The sequence below is a fragment of the Pectinophora gossypiella genome, chromosome 2 (assembly GCF_024362695.1).
Source record: "Pectinophora gossypiella chromosome 2, ilPecGoss1.1, whole genome shotgun sequence".
Lineage (NCBI taxonomy): Eukaryota > Metazoa > Arthropoda > Insecta > Lepidoptera > Gelechiidae > Pectinophora > Pectinophora gossypiella.
In genome coordinates this window covers 9,122,003-9,148,469 of record NC_065405.1, presented here as the reverse complement: position 1 = coordinate 9,148,469, position 26,467 = coordinate 9,122,003, and the positions used below count along the sequence as shown (strand labels likewise).

At 36.7% G+C, this 26,467-nt stretch overlaps 3 protein-coding genes and 1 long non-coding RNA gene across 6 annotated transcripts; 2 read left to right on the top strand and 2 right to left on the bottom strand.

The window, feature by feature from the left end:
- Positions 1-459: 459 nt before the first annotated feature.
- Positions 460-11,946, top strand: LOC126377828 (translocating chain-associated membrane protein 1). The gene is made up of 9 exons (XM_050025764.1): positions 460-580; positions 672-828; positions 920-1,108; positions 1,199-1,352; positions 6,629-6,806; positions 7,666-7,781; positions 9,590-9,735; positions 10,224-10,338; positions 10,740-11,946. Exons 2-9 carry the CDS (start codon positions 694-696, stop codon positions 10,841-10,843), a joined length of 1,137 nt encoding a protein of 378 aa, XP_049881721.1. The 5' UTR covers positions 460-580; positions 672-693; the 3' UTR covers positions 10,844-11,946.
- LOC126377943 (uncharacterized) lies at positions 9,024-10,366 on the bottom strand. The gene is made up of 2 exons (XR_007568020.1): positions 10,230-10,366; positions 9,024-9,925 (listed from the first exon to the last, which is right to left on the bottom strand). It is a non-coding gene; the product is annotated as an uncharacterized LOC126377943 (long non-coding RNA).
- A 2,956-nt stretch (positions 11,947-14,902) lies between the features above and the next one.
- On the top strand, positions 14,903-23,303 carry LOC126377894 (uncharacterized). 3 transcript variants are annotated; one of them, XM_050025948.1, is made up of 4 exons: positions 14,903-15,061; positions 16,585-16,716; positions 19,279-19,384; positions 23,027-23,303. In XM_050025948.1, exons 1-4 carry the CDS (start codon positions 15,007-15,009, stop codon positions 23,145-23,147), a joined length of 414 nt encoding a protein of 137 aa, XP_049881905.1. In that variant the 5' UTR covers positions 14,903-15,006; the 3' UTR covers positions 23,148-23,303. The 3 variants fall into 3 exon arrangements, with proteins under 3 accessions (XP_049881905.1, XP_049881921.1, XP_049881913.1); XM_050025964.1 differs by lacking the exon at positions 23,027-23,303 and adding an exon at positions 20,307-20,482 and having other exon boundaries at positions 14,904-15,061; XM_050025956.1 differs by having other exon boundaries at positions 14,905-15,061; positions 16,588-16,716.
- Positions 23,304-23,615: 312 nt separating this feature from the next.
- On the bottom strand, positions 23,616-25,295 carry LOC126377854 (protein transport protein SEC24-like). Its single transcript, XM_050025850.1, has 2 exons — positions 25,183-25,295; positions 23,616-24,576 (listed from the first exon to the last, which is right to left on the bottom strand). Exons 1-2 carry the CDS (start codon positions 25,271-25,273, stop codon positions 23,933-23,935), a joined length of 735 nt encoding a protein of 244 aa, XP_049881807.1. The 5' UTR covers positions 25,274-25,295; the 3' UTR covers positions 23,616-23,932.
- Between the last annotated feature and the right edge of the window lie 1,172 nt (positions 25,296-26,467).

The window sequence follows — 26,467 nt, the reverse complement described above, 5'->3', positions numbered from 1 at the left end:
ATTACGGATTACGAGCCAGCAGAAAAAACTTAAACTACATAAAGGTGTTAGACAGTTGGAGTACTAAAATTAGGCTGCATATATTATGTCTATCCCTAAAGGATAAATATAATTGTATACAACGCTTCATCCCGGATCATCCCTCCTGTTACCTTCTTCACCCTTCCTTTGTCTATAAATAAAAGGTGGAAATAAAACTTGCTTTTTGATTTGTCTAAACGAAATGAAACGAAAAGACCTTATTGACGTATATAGTTACGTATACTTTGCACCATAAACTAAAGTATTTCCCGGATGACATTTATTTTGTACTTATACTTTTCTAATTTACTAAATTTTCTAAATTATATTATTACTTACCTAAATAAAAAATATTTTAATTTTACAACAACACGTTATGTGACAAATAATATAAAATAATTAATTTTATTAAAGAGAAGAATTATTGACTACTTCGGGTGCCAACACAACCAAACAAACGGTTGACGTTTCACCGCGTAGCAAGTGAAAGTTGTCACGTCGGTCAGAATTTCTGTCAGAAATATTTTTGTGGGATAATATTCTTATTGGCTGCTAATTGGTACGGAGTTGTAGAATATCTGCTCAAAAGTCGTAATTGTGGTTACATCTGTCAAGACAAGCTAATTCAGTGTACGTGCTAATATTTTCAGACGCAGGTTGTTGCCGGGAAAAATGGGTGTAAAACCTGCAATTGGAAGGAAATCTAACAAGAACCCACCTATTTTTAGCCATGAATTTGTTATTCAGAACCATGCGGATATAGTATCATGTGTGGTTATGGTTTTCTTGGTCGGACTGATGGTACAGGTATGTATTTAGAAGGTGCCACGTAAGCCGAAGATTGGTATACAATATTGTATATATTTCAGTGTTTGAATGTATTATGTGGATCTTGCAGGCGACGACTCCAATTGCGAGCTTTTTCATCAGTCTACACCACAATGTTAGTGGCGTGGAGCCTACTAGGGAGGCGCCAAAAGGCGAGCCATTCCTTTATGAAGCTGGTTGGAAGGATCTGTGTGCAGTGTTTTTCTACTCGCTTGTATGCATCGTTATGCATGCCATTCTACAAGAATATTTCTTGGATGTAAGTAAACATTTAGTCTATTTTATTCATGTACTTTCTATATTTGCTTTGCTAACTGTATATTATATTTGATATTTTTTACTCCTACAGAAAATCTCAAAGAAATTCCACCTCTCGAAGTCAAGATTAAGTTCTCTAAATGAGTCTGGTCAGATGCTGGTATTCCATCTTGTAACTTTCCTATGGGGAGGTGACGCTATTCTCCGAGAAGGATTCATCTTCAACATTTCATCTCTGTGGGATGGTAAGTGACTAGGTATCTTGTCTTCAATCTGATTTAAAATACAACTTGGTGTGCTTTGTTTCAATAGATATAAGAGCTGGATGGTATTTAAGTTTGTTACTTTCAAATATTTCCATATTGCTGTGCAAAGCAATTACAAGAAATTTCTGCAATAATTTATTGTTTTCTAGTTAACTAATGAGATTTACTTTCTATTTTAGCTGATTATATATACTCTTTAACAATTTAATTATAAATTTACAAAGAAAATTAAAGCTTTAGTGCTACACAATTACATATCCTTAATTCCTTTTAGGATTGCCAAAACTATATCGTCACTGGAAAGGCAAAATTACGTAAGCGCCAAAAGGCCATTTCGAGAAAAAGCCGTTTAAAGTTTCATTTTTTCGTTTTTTTATCATAACTTTTTACCCAATTATCCAATTTAGATGATGTCAATGTAAGGTTACATTGTTTTTTAATTTTCTATGTCCAGCAATACATATCATAACAGTTGGATTGCTATTTTAGGATATAGTGGCGCTTACGTAAAAATGACTTCAGTTTACAGTAAAGCAAATTTACTTAACCGCCATCTGGTTAAAATATTATTTGGAAGCAAAATTACTTACAGCTCTTACGACAATGCATACGAGAACGACAATATTTCTTTAAATATAATAATACTGTAATATTAGCGGAGTAAAAGTTACTGTAACGACTTTTACACATCTGCTCTCATTATGTAAAAATTGCCTAAAAAGTGATCGATTGATTATGTCAGTTCACCAAAAATTCTATAAAGTAAGTTTTTGTAATATCTTACATGGGTAAAAAGACGTAAGAGACAAATAATTATTCTTAATACCTCCTTAAACTACTTATTACTTCAATTGATTTATAAAAATGGCTATTAAAATACTGAAGTGCCAGAAATAAAGTTTCATAAAATATAAATAATAGCGTACAACCCGTTATCTGTTTGTAAAAGTTTCTTTTTAACACTTTCAAAGACAGAACGTATACGGACGTTCCGATTCCAAGGTGCCATACTACCTATTATGAACCACCAATGACCCATGGTCTCTGTCCGTGCGGTATATTTGTATCAAAATTAGATATTGCAATTTAAGTACCTTCCTGTTGTCAGATTGATCTGAAATTTGGTACGCACCTTTAATTCCGATGTCAATACAATATAATAAAATCAATAACATTATAAATCTAAGATGGCAGCCGGTACATAATGGGGGATTACATATTTTTCCAAACCCCCTCAATATGGGTATCAAATGAAATAGCTACACAAGTAGAATACTGTGATTATGTCAAAATTTAAAATCCAAGATGGCCGCCGTTCCAAAATAGCGGACTAGGTACATATTTTTCCACAACCCCCTCAATATGGGTATCAAAGATAGGACTACACTAGTAGAATACTGTCATTATGTCAAAATTTCAAATCCAAGATGGACGATATTACAAAATGACTGAAAGAAGGATGTTGCCCTTAATTTTGTCATTGGCATCCACCGACCATAATATGCAGGGCAGCACAGTGGATCGCTGGGTGGGGTCGCTCCGCGAAGCCTGTGAAATCCCCAGGAGGCTACTGAGCTTCTGGAAGGAGATAGGTTGGCTTACGTAGTCAACAATTACACGCATAATGGGCCGCCTTAGAGTCTAAATGCGGAAAACAGAGCCCACTAACATAACATATCATATGCAGGGAAGCACAGTCGACCATGCAGTAGTATATTTGGGCTCAAAATTGTTTGAATTAGGACAAGCATACGTGGCTCTAAGTCGAGTCAAGTCTCTGGAAGGGTCAAGTCTTTTTAATTCCTCAATAATTCCCCTTATTGTTTTTAAGAGTATTTACCACGAAGTTTAATACACTTTTCCATTCGCTCGAACCAGGTATTATTTAACATTTATTCCACTCCAAAGTAGAGGTGTTCAAAATGGCTGACTTGAAAGCGTTGGCCGCTTCTTCACCGCACTGGAACCTTTGACCGCGAAGAGTTTCTTTTTTAATTTTAGGAAATGTAAAGAAATCATTGGAGCTTAGGTCAGGACTGTATGGAGGATGGTCAAGAATTTCTACGTTTTCCTGCTTCAAATAATCGTTTGACGAGCGGTGTGTGAGCTTGCGTTTTCATGGTGCAGCATCCTGCACTCCTGCGCATCATCATGCGTCGCTTTGGGTTAGATTTTCGATGTTCGGCGATGACTTGTGGTAAACAAATTGTGGTATACCGGTATACCAATCCGCATTAACCGTCCTACGATCTTCAAGTGCAATTGTCGCAACATGACCGATTTTCTCCACGAAGGTAGCCACCATCTTCTTTGAAGTGCTTCGAGAGCGAACAACTTTAGTCGGCTTTGACTCGTTTTGGAAGACCCAAACTGTGGATTGTTGTTTGGAATCAGGATAATAGCATACATCCAAGATTCGTCACCACTGATGATGTCGTACACGTGATTTGACTCTCCTCGGTTGAACCTCTGAAGAGTTTTCTTACACCATCTGACGCGGGCTACCTTATGATCGTCAGAAAATGCGGGATGCAACGGCAAACTAGTTTTCTCACACCAAGTGCCTCATGCAATATCGTTTAAATGGTTGTCCCTGAAATGCCTAATAACGCCTCTATTCTCGGTATGTCACATGACGATTTTTGAGGATTAGTTGTCTCACAGCAACGATATTATCTTCAGTGAAGGCGGTTGTCCACGCTCGAATTCTAAATACCAGCGTTCGATGGTTCGCAGACATGGCACTTCATCGTGGAATAGAGATTTTAACTGTTAGAAACACTGAAGTCGCAGTAGGCCTCTTCGAAAGTTATAGAAAATTTTTCTTTGTAAGATTCATTTTCGGACGTGACCTGACAGATTCAAACCAACGCTGTGACTAAAAAATTGCATTAATCCTTATGCTTTCAATTGTTTTGATATTCGAAATTCCAACAAATTTGAATTTTGAGTTCTCAATTCAAAATTGGCGCTAAATATGCAAACGACAGAACTTAAAAAGTATAACAAAGTCGCTTTTTCTGTCCCTATATCCCTATGTACGCTTAAATCTTTAAAATTGCGCAACGGATTTTGATGCAATTTTCTTTAGTAGATAGAGTGATTCAAGAGGAAAGTTTATAGGTACTTATGTATAATAACATCCAATAAATAGTGTAGAAATACTGTTATTTTTGAGGATTTTAATGTGATGTCGTAAATAATTTCATTTTTCCTCAGCATTGCATCCGAGCAAAGCCGGGTCGCTAATAAATTATAAAATCAATTCTAAAATAGTTTTACTTTTAGATCTATTGTTAAAAATAACTTCCTGGGAAACTTACTGCTAGCCCACAAACTTGCTTAATAACAGCATAAAAATGCGAAGGCAAATTTACGTACACGCCTTACTTATTCTAAATACTGTAAGTCAAAATTACTTATTCGCCATTCACTGCATAAACATGCTAAGACATTATTTTCTTATACGCCTTACTTATTTTAAAAGCTGTAAATAAAAATGACTTATACATAGTCTATTTTTTATTTTCAGTAGTCCAAAATTACTAATAAAATGATACTTTTCAAACTATAGAATGCCAAATTTACTTAAAGTTAATATGTAGTTATTATATAGGAACACAATATTACTTATACACCAGTCACGAAAAAAACACCAAAATCTTGTCGTTTAAGAAACTGGAATTGAAAAAAGTCAACTATTTTTAAATTTACGTAAGCGCCAAAAAAGTGCTCGTATCGCAATGCTACCCAGACAGATCGACGCAGAATGAAACGCTGATTCCGAATATATAAAAAACCCAAAATACCTATTTTGGCGCTTACGTAATTTTGCCTTTCCAGTGACGATATGTATCCTTCTTTAGATAAATACACATTAAAAACATTATACACACACATACATTGTAATAAAGAAGTTTGTTATCAATCAATACATTACATAATTCTTTATCTTAGTTACCATTAGCTTATCAATAACAGTTTTATATATGTATGTATGACATACCTATATGAGTGTAATGAGTTCATATTGGCTGACATAAAATGTTTTTCCTATTTTAATTTTTCACACCATTTTTTCTCATAATCATCAATTTTCTTTTTATAATATTCATCTATTCATAAATGTAATTTTCATTTTTTTTTTCTTAATTGAGTAATTCCTCTGTTACACTGACAATTATATTATTCATCATAAAGTTGTTATCAAGGATAACACACAACATGCAATTGGATGCTGCTATAGCGGAGCCATGCATACATGGTGTCACAGTACTAACCTAAACTATAACATTTCCAAGATTGGGTGATGATTTTTCCATATTTTGTTGAGAAAGTGTAAGAATACAATTCATGAATAAAGTGTATTAGTAGGAACAATGTTAGTAGTAATGATTATGAATAGGCTAGTTTACAACTAGTCAAATCTGTTACTTTTTACTAAACATCAAAACATGAAATGACTATGGAATTTGTAGGAAAATTGTGACGTCATACAAAAACGTGATAAATGTCGCACTTATTATTAAAGTTTTCTTTATTATAATTCAAAAATAAGTTACATAGAAAAAGGAAAATGTGTTTTGTCACCTTTAAATCTGTTTTTAGTTAGAAATCAGAATTTCATAATTTATCTTTGACTTAGGAAACTACCCAATTGTGATTAATATAAATAAATAAAATATGAGCAATGAATAATAGTATAAAAATTATGTGAACAAAGGGTCACCCCAGTGCAATTTTTCAACCTCTGTTTATAAAATACGTTCAATGGTAGTTTAAAATATTATTATGGCCATGTTTTGAGTATGGATGAAAAATAATTAGCTTTTATGTTTTGGTTGTTGATATGGGGTGATTGGATATTCAAAGTAGATTTGATAAGTTAGAAATTATAACATTAAATATTAATGAGGTACTTTCCAGGTCGCTTCCCCCAAAAAATATAGATGGCACTGTACAATATTGGCTTTGTTTAACCTTCTAATTTCATGACATATGGATCTTTTATCTTTGTTTTTGGGTATAAAAGATGACCTTTGTTATTATACCCAGGCATAACACATTTTCCACCCATTATTATACTGATAAAAATAAAAACAATTTCCAAATGTCAAGCAACAATTTTTTTTTTCTTTTTTCGGGAACATGGCCTGGAAAGTTCCTCATTGTGCCCATAGAAGTTCAATTTTAAGATGTCTGAAATAAAGGCTATTCTTTATTATATAGTTTCAAACATAAGATATCTTGCATAGGCTATCCCAACCACCCGATGAGCTTCCTACTGAAGCTGTGGTGGATCGTGCAGGCGTCGTACTGGCTGCACACCATCCCCGAGCTGTATTTCCAGCGCATCAAGAAGGACGAGTGGGCCGGCCGCATCCGACAGGCCGCCACCGCCTTCGCTTTCATTGCCGTTGCTTACAGTTTCAAGTAAGTGCTATTTTAATAATAAAAAAAAAAAAAAAAAAATCTTTATTGAACATAGTATTACAATTTTACATTAATAAAAATACAGACAACTATAATATGACCAATTACTCTAGTTATGCGGCGGTTAGTTAGTTGTGGTGTTATTTTATTTTATTACTTTAGTTTAAAAGAAAAAAGAAAATGTTCTGTTAACATTTATTTATTTCTTCGATAACACAACATATGCACAAGACTATATCCCAATTGTATCCTAATATTTGTTCATATAATTCATTTTGTTATTTTTGTTTAATCAGCTTGGTTACTTAGATAACTATTTGATTATGACTGTTTGACACTTTACTGCTTTGTATAACCATTATAGTCTTCTTCTGCTTCTAATTCTTTTATCCTCTGTGGGGATGCAGGGCTCGAATAACAGACAGTGAGTGAGAGTTTCTACTCTGCGCGATCTTTGCAGCATCTATAGCTTGCCCCTATGACATGTCGAGTTTTAATTCCCGGCCAACCGAGGGTCGCAAGGTCTCTTTGGGCCGCCCTTTGCGTTTTCACGCGCACACCAGTAGGGCTAACTTGCGCAATGTGATAAAAATTTGTCACGGTCATTTTATCGATTCTGACGATATAATTATATCGTTTAGTTGATTGGTGCTAATATGTGAACCCAAATAAGGCAAGTCGTTCTGTAAGAATACGAACAAAATTACGTAACGCGCTTGTTAGGGAAAAAAACAAACTTATCGATTTCGACAAAATTATTGAATCTATCGATGATTTTATCACCTTGCACATGTTAGCCCTGCTGGTCAGAACTCGTCGTGACATAATATAGTATACAACAAAATAATCTTGATTTCAGATTCCAGCGTGTGGGAGTATGTCTGGTGGTGCTTCATTCCCTGGCTGAGTTTGTGGCGCACACCTACAGGCTCAACACCATCCTGCGCGGCGAGCGAGAGGACTTCCTTGACAAAAGTAAGACATACATAGTCAAATACACTTTATTGCACAGAACTTACTTTTAACGATCAAACAATACATGGATACAGTACAACCTAGGCAGCCTTATTGCTCTAAAGCGATTTCTTCCAGGCATCCAGACTTGAATGCAGGATGGTACAACCAGAAATAAATAAAAATAAAATAAAGCAAATTACACTATAATATGTACAGACTCTTACTTGAGACAAGGACAGTTTCAAATCAAGGTGGAACATTAAATCCGGGGGAAAGCTTTTGCTAAATGGGGAATGGGAATGGGAATGGGGTGTATTGTTGTAATTTTTTTTCGCTCTGCACATATGCGTTAAGATCATTACAGAATTTCTGCCCTTATTACCGTAGCAAAAACTTGTTCCATTATCAAGGTCGATTTGAGTTATACAGATGTTTTTTTAACATATTGTGTTTTCACTTATGTTAAACAATCGTTGTTAGAACAGCCGTTTCTATTCTTCACCAATATTTTACACAAAAGTAGCTGTTATGGAATAATGTTTTATATTTGTTGAGTAATTTATTTTATAGTCTTAAGTATGGTAATGAAATATTTAGGATATTTGGCTGTTTTTCTTAGCATTACTTGATTAGAACCGACAGAGGGATTGTGTCCTCTAACATGATGGACTAATGTTATGGGCGATAGGCTGATCCCTTATCACCATAAGGTTCATCATATCCAGCTTACGACGTATCAACAGTGGCTATAAGTTGTCTTTGATTACTTGTGGCTCTGCCCACCCCATTAGGGATTACGGGCGTGAGTTTATGTATGTATGTATGTGTACTTGATTAGAAGATTGTTGATTAATTACTTGTTACATATTTAAAAATCATGCCTATTCCTTGCCCGGGTAAGCAGCAAATGAGTTTACATGGCGTTTGATTTTGTCATACTTATGCTTCCACATTCATCACAAATACAAGAGTAGAGTGCAATAATTGAGATGTGCCTTTAATTACATTATTAAATTAAAAACATTGATTGTATCCAATTTGGTTAGGACATTGTAGGCTGATGAATGCACATAAGTTCTCGCCTGTTTCCTGTTGAGACCACGGAATTCCACTTTCTACGATCCTGACGCACCACTAATTACTACGTCTAATTCCGTTGACTTTGCCTACCCTAAGGGGTAGTAGGCGTGATGTTATGTATGAATAACTGAAATGAGGATACGTCGGTCATCACAAATAGTCGGAGAATAAAATATCAAATCAAATCAAATCATTTATTCATAATATTCATTATACATCATACAGAATGCATTAGACAATAGTCTTAAAAATAATATCAATAAAAATAAATAAATTAATAAGTACTGAAATCAATACGTAATAAATTAGTAATAATATCTATATTTATCGTAATTACTAACAATATATAATTCCATCAATTCCGATTTATAAATTCATCGTAGCTATAGAACGATTGTTCGACGAGCCATCGTTTTAGTTGGACTTTGAAAGATGCCGTGCTTCGAGCCTCTTTAAGGGATTCCGGAAGCCTGTTGTAAACGTGCGGGCTCATGGCGTGGATGGTCCGAGTTGCCTTCGCCAGTCGATGCTGGATGGTATTAAGGCGGTTCCCGTATCGCAATCCTTGCCTCCCATTCTCACCTCTCGTCCTGAATAGGTGCAGATTAGCACGTGCGTAGGTTGCTATTTGTAGAATTAGAGCGGGAGCGTCAATATTTTGAGTGCGACGAAGTACGGCTTAGCAGACTCGTCCACCGGTATCCTATCGAAATGCCTCATGGTGTAATGTGGTATGTTTTATTTAGTTTTGAGCGTGATCAACGGCGCTGTGTTCGTGTCGGTGCGGCTGTGTTCGCTGGTGCTCGGCGTGCTCACGTTCTACTTCGGGCTGGCCGGGCCGGCGCCGCTGCTGCTGCGGGTGGCCGCGCTCTCGCTGCTCGTCTCCTTCCAGGTAACTGTCCACCACATAGTGACGTCACATTGAAGTAGGAAAACGCTTGTTCCATTGAATTTAATATCTTCTTTTTGACTCGATGGCAGACTTATATAGTATTTGGCTACTGAAGTGGCATTGTCAGTAGCCAGCATCAAGTCCTCCCGCGTGCAGTTGGCAGGGCAGGAACGACAGGACATGAGGCATACTGAATTTAATATGATAAGATAAATTAAGCTTTTGTTGATAAACAGTTTAAAATAACATCAGTTAGAAAACAAGTAGTTAGCGAAATGTTTTTATTTTTAATTGATGTTTCGTGGCTCGCATTCAAACGAATATTCGACTAATAAAATGCCCATGTTTTCCCTCAGCAGTCATCGATTTTCCAAATACAAACGAATGCTAATTAATTTCCACGTTCATTAATTAAAATTGCGTAATAGAATGGGCCAATTAAGCAAGAAGTGCTTCCTTCAATGTTAAAATATGATATTCGTTTTCAGGTTTACCTAATGTTCAACTTTATATCGGAGACGATCAAGCAGAGGCAGGAGTCCCGCGCGCTGGCGGCGAGCCGACCCAAGAAGGAGAAGAAGGAGAAACCTAGAAAAGAAAAAGGTATTTTCTCATTTAATTTACGTAAAAAATATTTTGTATCTTATCTAATTTTAAACATAAAAGTAGGTACACTTTTCTAAATATTATTTCATGTCTTGTTGTTTATATACCGACTAGTTTTGATCAATGAAATCCGTACTCTTTTTCTGGTTTTTATTATTCTAACAAGTTTTGGTTGACTCATGATTACTTGTATGTAGCTCTGGTAAGTAATCTTTGATGACTTGTACGAAGCTCATGATTTGAATAGGGATTACAGGCGTGTGATCCGACACTACGGCCACACGACCCGTCGGACGGACGCACCACGACAAAGACGCAGAGGTCGGGACGTGACGGCGTGCGTGGAGACGTGTGTTATCTTCACATATTTCATTATATTTTGTGACATTTGTTTACAGTGAAGAAAGAGAAGCCCCCAGTAGAGGAGTCGGACCTGCCCGAGGTGGACCAGAACACGAACAAGACGCTGCGGCAGCGGCAGCCCGCCGCCAAGGCCAAGTGAATGTCCACTCTTAGTTCGTAAACTATGACTCCCTCTCCTTACGCTTAACTCAGACGGAACACTCTCGAACCACATTTGTAAATCGGTGCCAGGTACGCACGCAAAAAAGCGGTCGTTATTTCAGCTAGAAATGAAACTTCCTGCAATACAATTCACCGTTCTGTATCTGGTCCAGTTTCAAAGTGTTGCGTGTGAGTTAAGCTTAGCTCTGAGCTCGTGTAACCGTGTCTTTCCCTTCGTTTCCTTGTCCTCCATTAGTCTACCACACTCGTCTGTCTAAGCACAAACATCTACAGACTGTCTAACAGCATTTATTTTATACTGTTGCCGTGTAGTGACCTCTTGTCTATGATAATTGTAACGATAGATGTGAATTATTATAAACGTATATTCAATATCTCAACGAGTACATTATATTCAATTTATCGTAACTGTGTGGTAAATTATTAAGCATGTATAAAAATGACTGTGCGAAATATTTTATAAAACCTACATCCGTTTAGACTGCAACGTTATGTCGTAACGTATAGTGGATACAGGGTTGTAAAAATATCTCCTAAAATGTAAAAAAATGTTTAGGATAAATGTTGTTTATATAAATATTTGATAAGGTATAAGTACTGTGTGTTCATACACATTAAAAGATGAAAATTCCATTTTAGTTTTGCGTTTTAATTAAATAAACAATTATTTTTCACTAGTTAATGATCAATTCCAATAGATTTTACTTTTTGTACCATTGAAATTATATTTTTATAGGTTGATTTTAAATATTACATGACAGTTTCTATTTTTGTAACATCGTGTTTTTCAATGTTTGGTATTTAATTTAACCTTATAAATCGGTGCTCTCGAGAATTTATTTTATTTATTACGATGCTGTTTGGTACCTACTTTCAGTGTTAGATTCATACATAAGCTGAGGCGACTGTTGACATGAGATTTTAATTCTTGATTGTTGTTATACTCGTATGTGAAGTAATGAAATTCTTCTTTCTAATGTGAAAATGTGCTCATAAATAAATTATAATATAATTTTCACATGAATTGTCAATTTAAAAGCTTGATGTTATTTTTATTTCAAAATAAATTTTGTAAGAATATTTTTTCTTTTATTATTATGACTGCTTTGAGAAACATGTAAAGTGATTATTCCCGCTGTCCACCTTTTGCAAAATTTTGCTAATTATTCCGACAAAGAATATGATTCACTACGTTTTATTCCCATTCGCCACCACTGCTAGTGGACGGCAGACGACTTTTATTTTAATTTCTGCCGTTTTCAGAAAAGGAGGAGGTACTCAATTCGACCGTCTCTCTCTATATATTTAAGAGCTGCGCTCTTGTCGGTAGAGTAATCGCCATTCCTCTCTTCTTCCCGTCAAATCCTTCACCTGATGCGACACGACCTGCACCTTTTCTACCGACCGACCGTAATTCGACCGTATATTTTTTTTTAAATTTGTTGTATTTTTGAAACAAATATTATTCCCAACTGTGGTAGTCAGAAGTACCAATTCCCGCAAATTCATCAATTTTATCATTTTTACATACAAGAAAAAATATTTTCGTTTCTAGCGTATCCACCCTATCGTAGCAACTATAAGATATCTAATACCTACTATAATAGCTGAAACATTTATATCTATTATAGACAATTATAGTGAACTTTGCGCTTGTTATACGACATAACCGAGCACGAACTGGAAAATTCTGATCATAACTTTTGTTACTTATTGTCTGTTATTTAAGTGTATTGCTATCCATTTCCTTGAACAATATGAACAAACACAAGCGTTAACTAGATTTACAAATGTCATAAATCGCCAATAGATTGACGATTGTTCGTCGGTAACGGGTATTATTTCAAATGTTTAATATGAAATCTGCGCACACTATTGTACACTTCTCATCAAAAAAAAATCGGAACACCTCGCAAGTATATGTTTCGTTAGGATTTTACCACAAAAATAAATACGAGTATTAGGAATAAAAAATAAACGTCATTTTTCATAAACTCGAAAGCGGTTCGACTTTTATAATGAGAAGTATATTTTATGAGGTGGGTATTTCAGAGTTGTACATAAAAAATAAAGTGAACTGGGGGGTTAAAAAGGCCACATCGAAACAATTAATCTAAAAAAGCAATATTGCTATTTGACATATGCACATATAAAAATAAATGCGCAATGCAAACAAATGTCAAATAGCAATATTGCTTTCTTAGATGAATTGCAACTATGTGGCCTTTTTAACCCCATGGTACAATTTACCTATCTTAAAAACTTTTCGTAGATATAATTCCACGTATTGATACATTTAATTTTATAGTTCCGTAAAAAGAAACTTCAACAAAACCGATTTAGTACCCATAGCACCCGTGCACTCCTAACCCGCTCCCGCATCCGCCGGAAATTGTATGTCCAACACACCCTTGACAGGATCCAATTTTCTGTGATTTACACCTGAATCATTTCTAGTTAACCGACTTCATGCATGATAATAATTATTAAATGATTTCTAACGACTTCATATTGCCTATTAAGTACAGACCCTCATAAGGGCTTCCTTCATACAAACGACATCAACGAGATCGTTTTTGTTCCATAGGTATTTTTTTTTAATTAACAAAAACAAAAAGACAAGATGTTAGAAAAGGTTAAAAGAAATCTCTAATATTGTTTTATTGACACTAACTTTAAACCTACTAAGACGATTTTAAAGAAACTTCTTGTTAAAAAAGTTATTGCAATACGATCTCCAGTTTTTGAGAAATGCGCGGTTTCCGGCCAAGTTGTAAATGCCATTTGCGGCAAATCTACAATAAGTACAATAAGCCACGTTAAAAAAAAAATGCGTGGTCAAACATATATAATTATGTATGTGTAATTTAGCACATGTGCTTATAAGCCCACATAGCCTTCTGCGGCCCAGATTTTCAAACACCCACGCTAATAATCGGGTTTGGATTTTATAAAGTAACATATACGAATAAATACATAATATATTGGCTCGTATGTATCTTACAAGTCAAATTGATAATCTGCTTTTTTTTTGAAGTCGTTTTAAAATACACTTAATCGTTATTTTTTTTTATTAGGCACACAAAACAGGTTGGGATTACAAAATGATTGTTTTGAACCTGCCCAAGACATGTGTGCTCAGCGTAGCCAAACGGGACGAAGTTTATACGGAATGTTTACTGTGGCAACTAGTTGTTGAGTCCCAATTATATTGTAATTCAAAAAAAGTAAAGTAAGGTGTGCCTAGTTATGTATCGAATAACTAAGAATTTGTATCCAATACAAAACTGTTTAAATGTAACGTCTGGTTTTTTGTGTGCATCACAAAAAGCAGCATCTGAAAGCAGATGCTTCCAGATGAATGAATAGCAATTCACCTAATGTTATTAAGATAAAATGGATGAATTGCTAAACTTTCACAATTTCGATGCCTCTATCAATTACGGCGCACCGTGTCTATTAGGTACTTACTCTTAAAGTAGGTAAGAGTTTTAAGACCATGTGTGACGAAAATACCTGAATTATCACATCTGAGCCTGAAGCAGTGTTTACGTCTTTACTTTTTTTCATGTTTGGATAAATCTGTTATTTATTACTATCTATAAATAGTTGTAACTCCTCCTTAAATAGTTATAATAGTCAGGATCAGGAAAAAGCGGGGAAAAGAAGAAGAATACCTGTGGATTCTTCCTTCTTTTCTTAATCAGTGTTCACATCTAGGAAGAATTCATAGGGTAGTCTTCCTCTTTTCCCCATTTTTTCCTGATTACTTGATAACACTGTTGGGCCTTGATTCTCCCACTCTTCTCGACTCTGCACTATCTCCGGCCAAGAGATAGAGTTTCTTTTTGGATCTCCTAGGTAGTTTAGGCGGTTAAAGAGTAGCTTTTTGCGCACCTTGACTGCCGAACCTACTTTCGATCTATCTTTTTATGTGGACAAATTGTTCATTTTGGTATTTATTCATTGACGGACGATAGCTTTTTACTGAAGGCGACGAGACGCGACCGTTATTTCGGACGTGCAAAGTGATGCGCCGACGCAGCAGAGACGCAGTCGCGTAGTGAATATATAAAAGGTTCGCGTGTGTGCGTCAAAGCCAGTTCCTTCTGAATATCGGCGGAGGCTTGACGTCGGAAAATGCATCCTCTCACGTTCCTCGCATTGGCGGCCGTGGCGACCGTGGCTTTGGCAGGTTAGTGCCCCTTGTTTTTACCGCCATCTGACTCCGCTGCAAATTTCATTTCATTTAATCATTGGTCAAACTCTAAATAATATGTGGTTTTTCCTATTCATAGGTTTAGTCGACCAAATATACCTACATTTTATCACAGTCTTTGTTTTATATGTATTAACTTGAAGAGTGATTATTGTAACTTGAAAAGTAAGCGAGGTAAAATGCTCATATTGGAAATGTTTACCTACTTATTTGTAAATTGGTTATTCTTACATGTATATTTTATAGCAAATTCTAAATTGCATGTTAGCTAGCCTGAAATAAACATAGTAATAAGTATTAACATTCTTATAGTATACGTAAACCTACTGAAGTAGGTATTAATTAAGCGCTGTAATTGATTGACGAATTTTACATTAAACATGACTTCACCCATACGATCATCGAGGATCAATCAAGTAACGATGGTCACGATTGCTTAAGGTCGTTGTTTACAATGATTTTAAGCTCTAAACTAATGGCAGTAAGCACAATAATACCGCTTGTTAGCGGTTGTTAGAAGGTGATGATCTCAACCTTGTGCCTGACTAACTATTCTTCCTCGTAATTCGCGTTTTTTACTTTATAAAAGGTTTTCAACATCAAACTCTATATTGTAATGCTTCGTATCAACATAATTTTTAATTGGTACCTACATATTTACTTATACAAGGTAATAGTGACATCGTAACGAATACTGAGGTGTTGATTTGACTCATGATTCTGAGTTATGAAAAAGATGATGAGAAACGCTTCGGGTGGTAATAACAGAAAGTACTGTAAATAATAGAGTATCTATGTACCAAGTAGTTAGTGGTTGTTACTTACAAGATGGTAGAACGGGCAAATTGCTCGAGGCTGTATAAGGCAACGGACCAGACTCTAGACAGATAACTTACACTGTGGGTTGGTATTATACGATCATTCGAAAATTATACTAACAGAATGATTGTAATTTGGTTCTCCTATACCATAGTTTTGTAGAATTTATTACCATAATTTATATCGAAATTCTGAAAGATCCAATTATCCTTAATACCTTCTTCTTCTTCTTTTTGTCGTTTCGATGGCATTTAAAGTATGCAAATAAACTTATTTAAGTAAGTAAGTACCATATTTATAACACAACTGTATTTAGAGAGTATTTAAGATCATCGCACTAATTAAATATTATATGCAGGCTTATCACCTGATTGTCCGAAAGTAAGATCATCCGTGCTTCGGAAGGCACGTTAAGCCGTTGGTCCCGGTTACTATTTATTGACATATATAATAGTGAGTAATCGTTACATGAGCCATGTCAGGGGCTTATGGCGGCTCAATCATAACCCTGGCATCAGGGTTGATGGGGTTGGTAATCCACCTCACAACCCACACGATAAGAAGAAGAAGTTATATCATAGAACTCTATATATGTTCAGTGGTGGTATGTTGTGAAGCGGAGCTAAACATCCTCCTTCAGATTCCACGCCTAGGATACAATTATACTTCCCTCGTTTCAGAAGGTCAGTACTACGTGCCCCGAGCCTACTATACTATTGACGCGGAGGGACACGAGTCGATCCCGGTGCCGCTGCGGCGCCTGCGCAGGTCGCCCATCCCTTACCCGAACCCACCCCCTCTTGATAACAGCTGTAAGTTCATTTTCTTTTTTTATACGAGAATTAAGAAAAATATGCTTTTGTTTAGACAAATATGTCCGAAATATTGGACATGTGGAGAGAATGGAATGGTGAAAGACAAACGAAACCATAAAGGAAATTGGGATAATCAAAGAAGGCCAGGTCAAGATTACACTAAACCGGCGAGCATGCATGCATGAGAAGATTGAACAGCGGAAGAAGCCAAAAGTGGTGTCAGAAGTAATTCGTGGTGTCTGCCTACCCTAATAGGAAATTGGCACGATCTTATTTATGTATGAAATACAAAGTCATTATGAGTAGCAGTAATAACACAGTAGCAGTGATAGTATATCAAAAAACTTCATACTACTACACTACTACTGCACTTTCATGTTGGAAGATACTTCGTCGTAGTGTGATAAATACTGCAAGTCTTAGGTTCTAACCAATAATTTACGTTTTCCTCACTAATTTACTGGTGCATGGTCCACGTGAGAACCGGGTGAGAGCCTTCAGCGCTCCCCATTTGTCCGGCCAAGTAGTTAATGACATCTGCGGCAAATCTACAATAAGTCACGTCGGAAAAAAAAGAAAAGGTCCACATGAGACGCACGAGTCAATTAAAACCATAAATTATGTTTATTTCAAAATTATTAATAGGCAAAATAATTTACAAAAATGTTTTAGACAACAAATAGAGGCAACATCAATATTTTGAGAAGATAAATTAATGCATAAATACGTACCCATTATTTATGATCCCATAACGTTCTATGCAGACACAATAGAAACAAGTGTCCTTATAAATGTTATAAAATATTGACAACGATTGTGTTAAATTAATACCTAACTTAGTAATAACTTTAATGTAGTAATGTTGTTTGTTCCCTTACAAAAGACATAAATCTTATTTAAAAAAGCAACCTTTTTTAAATTACAAAAGAATACAATCCCATAAATTGTAAAAAAGATAGTTAAGTAGGTACGCATTTATTGGCCATCGCATTTTTTTACTTAAACAACCAGATTTAAAAACAAATCAAAACCTTGAAGTTTCAATTTACAAAAAACATTCGCTTTTCATACCTAGGTACATGTCTTCAAAAATTTATTTCGTGAGTCACGAGTGCACCTGTACCTCTCTTCTTGGCTGACTGGACATGCAGTCATTGCCCTATCTGTCGTCTTCGGATCCGGAATACCGTATCAAATTGATAATTGGCAATCCAATGATACTCTGACCACCTTCCTCTTCGCTATTGAACGGGAACCTTGGAGAAAATATACACCTCCCTTTTAAGTCATGTCTTCTTAAATTGTTATTGCATATTAAAAACATTTAAGAATCTTCCTCATCACGATTGAAGCAAACTCTTACGTAATTTCATACCGATATTTTAAAGTTATTTTGATGAATTTTAATTTGATCACGTTTCATTTAAATTCCTGAGCAGACGTCACTCAGAAATGCATCAGATGGACTGCGCGGCGAATTTTAAGCGTGTTCTTTGGAATGCTAGACTACAGGAAAACAGGCATTTCGCGGTGAACATTTGTATGTAGAGCCATAACAGTACCATTTCACGCGTACAGCACGTTCGTACGGCCGTCTAACGGTTAACATCCAGTGGTAACTGGTGCAAAGAATGCCCGATAGATATCAGCTCTCTCTTTAAATATTAAAAAAGTAGAGTACCGAATGCCAGTCAATATAATTGACATAGTTAGGAACAGGTTATTATGATTAGCTTCGGCGCAGGCGCGCACTTCCAGCAATTATACGGTACTTTGTTTTGCATATTTGAACTACATTTTTTTATTTTTCGTTTGAATTTGATTGTATGCAATGTAGATCGAGATATAAATTTCCGTATTACGGGACTACGAATAAAATATTAGAAATAAATAAGTTTAGTTGAATACTGGGAAGCGCTTTGTAGGGTAATGAATTAGAATGTTGATATATATAACTATTTTACCACTTATTGTAACTATTTTATATATTCGCACGTAAATTTCTGTATTATACTCAGATGAGTACAAAGAAGTGGCGGTGGTTCAGTAACCTAAGCAAACGGACGGAGGCCTAGCTAAACAAATAAGTACAATGTCTGCTCAACCGAAACAATCGGGAATCTGTTCTAGCATAGCCATTTTAAAAGTCTTACTTTCATAAATAACATACGAATATTGTTCTATGTTAAAGATGGCTATGACGAATCTTATGTTGGCAGCATATCATTCATAATAATGGCCCATCTTTTTAGAAAGGATACGATCTCCTTGTAACTTTTTACAACATACCCGGGAATATGCAACTGAAACAGTTCTATGTATTTTATTCAAACTCCAGCATTGAAGTAAGACAGGATTTACTACACAGAGTAGGGGAAAAAGGGGCAGTAGGAGTCAGCGGGCAATGGTGGTCAGTGTAACCACATCCAAACGAAAGAAATTAAACAAGCGAATGTCGTCTTAAACGACGCGTCACGTGACCTATTCTTCTTTGATTTCTTCGCTTAACGCTGTTGCGATAGCGATATCGTTCTAAAACTGTTATTGTCTTGTTTTCAGGGAGCAACGCAGCCAGTGGCTCGTCGTCGTGGTCTAACGCCAACAGTGGCAGCAATGGCGGCTACCGTCCACCTCCACAGAACGGATATGGATCTGCTGCTCCCAGGTAAATAACTTTACCTCTATATATATATATATATAGCGAACGAATATATAAAAACATCAATAGTGTAAGGGTGTGTAACTCACCAAGTCACAAATTGGTGCTGATTCCTAAAGAGGTCAACTTAATTTTAATTTGTTTTAACAGTAATAATGTTAGTTTTATCTCTGTCTTACACTCTTCGTAAGTGAAGGACGGCACTATATTTAAAATAAAATAAAGTTTGGTCTGCCAGAATCGACACCATTGATTTACAAATTCATCTAAATATAAGATTACACCAATCGATCATTTTATCGGGAGGATTTCCTACCGGAGTGTCTAGTCTAGTCTTTCTATTTCTAAACTCGCGAGCGCTAGTGCATTGTTCTTGACTCTTGACGCAAGCGCAAGGACGCAAGTATTTTAATGTGTTGTGTGTGTGTGTTTATTTATTTGCACAGATTATACATCAGCGAGTGTAGATATAGAAAAGTTTGCTACTACCCTCTTACAGAGGGTTAGGTTAGGTTAGGTTAGTAGAAGTACCTAGCCAAAGACGTGGGGGGCAACCATCAAAAATATAAATATACCCTGGAGAATTTTGGCTTCTAGGTATGTTTTAAGGATACAAATAGAAAGCTTAGCATAAGTGTGTGGCGATTGGAAAGCTATAAGTATAGTTATAGATATTATATAGAGTTATCCATTTTAGCACCCATGTTTTAATGACGTCTGCCCATTATCACAATGATATTTTTACCGCTGTTGTCGAGAATACTCATTGATGTTAATAGAATAGTAGATAATACACAAAAGAAACACCTAAATAAAATAAATCTGCAGATTTCACGGTCACGCTTATTTTTACGATTAGTTCAAGCCCTTGTATTTAATATAAAATGTATGTCTGTGTAATTAACAATACATATTTGTTTCTCTCTAGGGGCTAGAGCGAGCGGCGAGGCATACTAACTCCATGGTGTGGGTGATCATCATTTTCCATCAGTTGCACCGCTGCGTCAGCGCCGAAGTGCTCGCGCAGCCCCCGTGCAACTGCCGGAAGATACATTGTAATTAATTAATAATTCGTAGTAAATAAATACAACTAATTTATCATGACGGGATTTTTTTTTATTTACTTATTAAACTTCTTTTTAAACTACAATGACGACGATTGAAGATTGCCTTTGACAAGGCAATCTGGGAAATAGCCCTGTAGAAATAGGTAAGAAGTAAATTTTGATGTGTGTTGCCGCATATGGCATTAACTACTTGGCCGGACAAATGGGGAGCGCTGAGACAAGAGTCCTTCATCTTCTATCGTGTGGGTTGTGAGGTGAATTAGCAACCCCATCAACCCTGGTGTCAGGGTTATTATTGAGCCGCCACAGGCCCCTGACATGATTCATGTAACGATTACGTACTTACATCAGTAAGTAATAACCGGGACCAACAGCTTAACGTGCCTTCCGAAGCACAGATCATCTTACTTTTGCACAATCAGGTGAATCTGTAATGTCCTAACCAAACTAGGGATCACAAAGTGATTTTTGCGATTTGTCGCCATCGGGATTCGAACCCGGGACCTCCGGATCGTGAGCACAACGCTCTACCACTGGACCATGGAGGCCGTACAAGACGCCTGAAGGTGCATAGTTGGGCACGAACCTTAGCTTAGTGTATCGTCTGTGACAATTATATTATATTAGAAAGAATCAATCGACCCTAGTAGGCCAATGAGCGCTGAAGGTCGATCACGTCGGTCTTCCTGTTTTTCCTTTTCTGAACTGCTACACCCCCAGTCGAGTACGTGATTTCATCTGAGGCAATTCAATAAGCCACTTCAAAAAGATTACGCTAGTTTCCAACTAGTCAAATCACTTTTTACTAAACGTCAAAACACGTAACTCCTATGAAATTTGTATGAAAAAGCACACTGTGACGTCATAGAAAACTATGACAAAACGTCGGACTTATTATTAAGTTTTTATTGATTAAAATTCATAAAATATTTTTCGTTAATTCTAGATATGTCTTTATTTAGTATTAAGTAATCAGAATTTCATAATTTTATTTTCAACCTAGTACACGACCCAATTGCCTCCCCTTGGACGTCATTCGGGCACCCCTAGATCAAGAGCTGAGTACAACCACACCGACGTGAAAAAGAATTGATCACAAATTCCTCGAATCCCAAGTTTTTTAGCGTCTTGAAAAGGATTCTCTCACAAAAACTACCGAGTTCCCCTTATGGCGTTAAAAACTGGTACACATGAAAGCAAAATAAGAGTAGGTAGGTATGTGTTCTTTTCTTGTAGGCCGTTATGAACGTTTATTTATAATCATTTAAAAAAAGAAAAAGTCTGATCTTGATTAAAATTAAACGTGTGCAGATATAGGCAGCATATTGCCCGTATTCGTAATATTCATAATTACCTAGTACTTATAGCAAATGTAATTGTTACTGGCAATAAATTTATTTTATTCTTATTCTTATTCTATATGTATATTTAGCTTTTACGGTTATGTACTTATAATGTTTGACCAGTTGATGTGCATTCTTAATCACCTCACCGGTCATGGTTTCGATTTACATGTTCTGAGAAGCATTTGTACGCACCTTCTGATCTAGGGAAGGGAAGACCAATCAGGAATTTCGTTAAAAGATGTTGGAGAAACTTTTTAAATCGACTTAAAGCTGATTTCGTTCCCACATTTACGTGTTTAACCGTATATAATGATTGAAGCATTTTCCAATAATTCTGAAAATTACGTTATTATTGATGTCGATTGAAAGAGAAATGAATCAAAAAACAAGCCCATAAATAAAAAGTTAAACAAAGGGTATCGGCTCATCAAGCCAAAAAGAAGATGTCCCATAAAAACTGGACCCTTGCATATAAGTCTTGATGCTGCTTGTGCAACGCTGTGAAAGTAAAAGGTCGTTAACGTCATGTAAAACCCCATGATTATGAAATAATATAAGATGTTTTGCTGATTGGTTTGCAAAAACATATCGTTCTGTAGAATGATAATGAAGTAGTATAATAAATTATTTAATTACGTAGGTAGTATGTTTTTACTGTAGCATTGAGTCGAGTGGGTCAACCCTTAAGCCGTTATTAACCTACATTTAAGCAGTACAGTGATGTATGGGACGCAGTGATGAAGAAGTCTGTATGGTACTTATATAAACAGCCTATATACGTCCCTGCTGGGCACAGGCCTCCCCTCAATCAACCCGGAGGGGGTATGGAGCATACTCCACCACGCTGCTCAACTGCGGGTTGGTGGAGGTGTTTTTACGGCTAATAGCCGAGACCAACGGCTTAACGTGCCCTCCGAAGCACGGAATCATCTTACTTTTTCGGACAATCAGGTGATTCAAGCCTGAAAAGCCCTTACTAAACAAAGGACAGTCTCACAAAGTGATTTCGACAATGTCCCCATCGGGAATCGAACCCGGACCTTCAGATCGTGAGCCTAATGCTCTACCCACTAGACCACGGAGGCTGTGTATGGTACTTATTGGAATGAATTTAAACTTAATAATAAAGAGCTAACCCCAGCTTTATTCCACTTCAAAGTCGCTTCATTCTCTTCTGGATTATAAGGATAAAACAGTAATTACAAGTGTTATAATGCTTTTCTAATTTCTTTCAGCTTTGGTCTCGGCAATGTCCCCTCTGGTAGTAAGATAGTGAGTGCAAGCGCGTCTACCGGGCTGGACTCCAATGGGCAAGGATACTACGGCACCAGAGTTACTTACGGCATTGTACCGTGATACTATGGCCGTTATACCTAATTGATTGACCTCTTTACTTAATTGATTGTTTACAGACGAAACATTTATTTCTTTGACTCTTGGAACTTTGTATTATAATTTCATTACTTTACTAATATAATAAACGCCTGACAAAATGATCATTTCTTAAACACACTTCAGATACTTTGCTGTATTTTTTATTCCTATTAGATTTTTTCTAAACCATCTTTCCTAAAATTTTTGTACCAAGTTTTTCTACAAGGTACGTTTAACAGGTTTTTATTTATTTTCGTCTGTTTTGTAAGTATACTGAATTATTATTTTTATTAGTACGGCTAGCAATAATCATGAATATTAGAAATAATAAAGTTGAATTTGAAAAGTTGTGTAATTTTTTTATCATGAATCTCCTTCGTAAAAATAAAACAAAAATTAAATGTAAAAAGTATACTTTAATACTGGTAAGAGAGCCTCTAATTGTTTCATTCTTAATAATACCCGTAAAATATACGTCATCATCTCTAATTCACTACTAATTCGACCAAGCTTCATTTAATTAAGTAAGTAAGTACTTTAAATACGAAAAGGTAAGTAATTTGTCAAACGGTGTAATTTGTTTATTTTTTTATTTTTGTGCTAGTCTTGTATAAGTGACTTATTAAACTAATATGTAAAGTTCTACGGGATGAATGCTCAGTTTGAATATAACAATATTACAATATATTTATAGGTAGTATCAATCGAATCATTTAAAGCTTTTCCGTAGAACGTTACATATGAATTGCTTCGGGTTATTCGTTTAGTTATTTGTGAGGCAATTCGAGCCTGTATTGGGGTTTGTTGTATGAGTATCCCTCGGTTTCCGGTGCGGGTTGCGGCGGCACGGGTTGTGGTGGTTGCACAGGCCTCACTGGTTGTACAGGTTGGACCGGCATTACGGGAACCTGAGGTGGTGTTACAATGACGGCATCGTCAGTTAAACCGACGTCACGGCCACCAGGGAGGATTCTTCCGAACTGGGACGGTTGCTGGTAGTATGTTTGTGGGGCTTGGTATGTTTGGCGGAATTGATACGTTTGTGGAGCTTGGTATGTCTGTGGGACTTGGTACGTTTGTGGGGCCTGGTACGTCTGTGGTGTGTACACTTGTGGCTGGTAGTACTGCGGCTGGAACCTCGCTGGCGCTCCGTACTGCGTCGACACCTGCGGCACGCCGTACTCCGGGGCCAGCTCCATTCTGCCAAACATGTTCCCCAGCCATGGGAACTTGTTGGTCAACGAAGCCCATAGACCCGAGCCGCCAACCTGATTAGAGCCTTGTCCATTGCCGAAGAACAACCGTTGCGATTGCTCGGGAAGAAAATTGGAGTTGACCTCTACGGAGTAAAGGTCGTTAGGTCCTGTGTTGTATGGCGGCTGCCGTTGCGGATAGTAGGCTACGGTGCTACCTAGAATTAAAGATTTGCATTATGAAAAAATATTTAGGTTATATTATTATTTAGGTTTATATATTATTTAGGTTAGGTCGTTACATCAAGTCGGGACCTTTGGGTGACTTGAAAATCTCTGGCAACTAGTTTTGCCAATAGCTCAGATCTCTACTCTATTCCACTAAACTTTCATGGAGAAGCGGGGTATATTACGCTTCATATACTCTCCTGGTGTAAAGGGAGATCTGTATCCAGTAGTAGGATATATTAATGTATGTTGTGTGAAGGTTCTTTATTAAGTAAGTACTTAAATTATTTTTTAGATTGAATAATTGTGAATTGTGATAGGATATTTTAATATCCTAAAATTATGAGCGCATTGTCCAACTAAATAATTGGGAAAAACTAGGACAACTTAATAATATTTTTGTAAATCCACAAATATTTAGGAGTGACTTGTAAAAACTAAAAAATAACTTCATTCGAACTCTTAATTTACATCACTGAACAACCATCGAAATGTCACAGCAAAATATCACTTTTCATAATTTATTGGCTTATATTAATTATTCCTTTTAAATGATTTATGTATGTTGCACAACAGTAACACTGCACCGCACGTACCGACCACACAGCACACCAGAAGAACCGCACGCGCATGCATTTTGGTAAGAGTCGAACTCGGACTGCGTGTTATTGTTGCTCGTGTTTCCATTTATACCTCCACTATTTGCTCCTAAAAGAGAACCTTGAAGTAAAATACTCGTAACCCAATATTGAAAGTGTGAGGTAATGGTGGCTCACCCAGCGGCCGGCCGGCTTGTGGACAATAGGTGCGACATCTAGGTGACTCGTGCGCGTGCGCAGTACACAGGACGTGTCCCACCGTCTCCTACGCGGCTGTACACCCATTTTTCACACGTCACTCAACCATGTTCAACTGATTTTACAACGAAAGTCAGAATTCGTAAGTGGTTTCACAAAGCAGGAGAAATCGATAGGTCGTTCGTTTTTGTCGTAGACGTAACTCTACATGCATCTCGCATGTCTAATAGTGCTTTTGTAATAACGGCATTGACTAGACGAAATTGTCTTTTGAACCCTTTTAAATACGTTGAAAGACAGTTCCATAATAGGCGAGGACATCCAATAAGGACTGAGGTTGGTATGGTGTCGATTACACAACCGGCTATTGGAAAAGCTTTGACATTGCTGAAAGCATTGAAACGGGCTTACTTTATTTTCATAATTAAATAAACTTACATGAATAAAGTACCCACACTAATGGATGCAAGGTGGACCGACGATCTGGTGAAGGTCGCGGGAAGCCGCTGGATGCGGGCAGCGCAGGACCGATCGTCGTGGAGATCCTTGGGGGAGGCCTATGCCCAGCAGTGGGCGTCGTACGGCTGATGATGATGACCCCGTAATTCCTTAAAAGCTCACACAAACGTTATATAATAAAGATGCCTACTTTACTTAATGTTATTATTTGTCTTCCACAAAACAATTACTTATAGATAGATTTTTTTTTTTTGAACGTGACTTATTGTAGATTTGCCGCAGATGGCATTAACTACTTGGCCGGACAAATGGGGAGCGCTGAAGGCTCTCACCCGGTACAACGTTTAAGACAACAGGCCTGAGGGTGCCCAGTTGGGCGCGAACCTCGGCTCAGGGCGTCGTCTGAGAGGAAAAATATTTGAAAGAATTAATCGACCCTAGTGGGTCGATAGCGATAAGCGCTGAATGAGGGAACTTATAGATAGATATACTAATACCTTTGATGCTTATTGGATACGTCGCGTCGTCAGAAGATAGCTTGCAAGCTCTCTTTACCAGTTTAGAATTGGTCATTAAAGGGAAATGTAATGGCCTGCATTATAAACAAGTTATACCAAACCTTCGT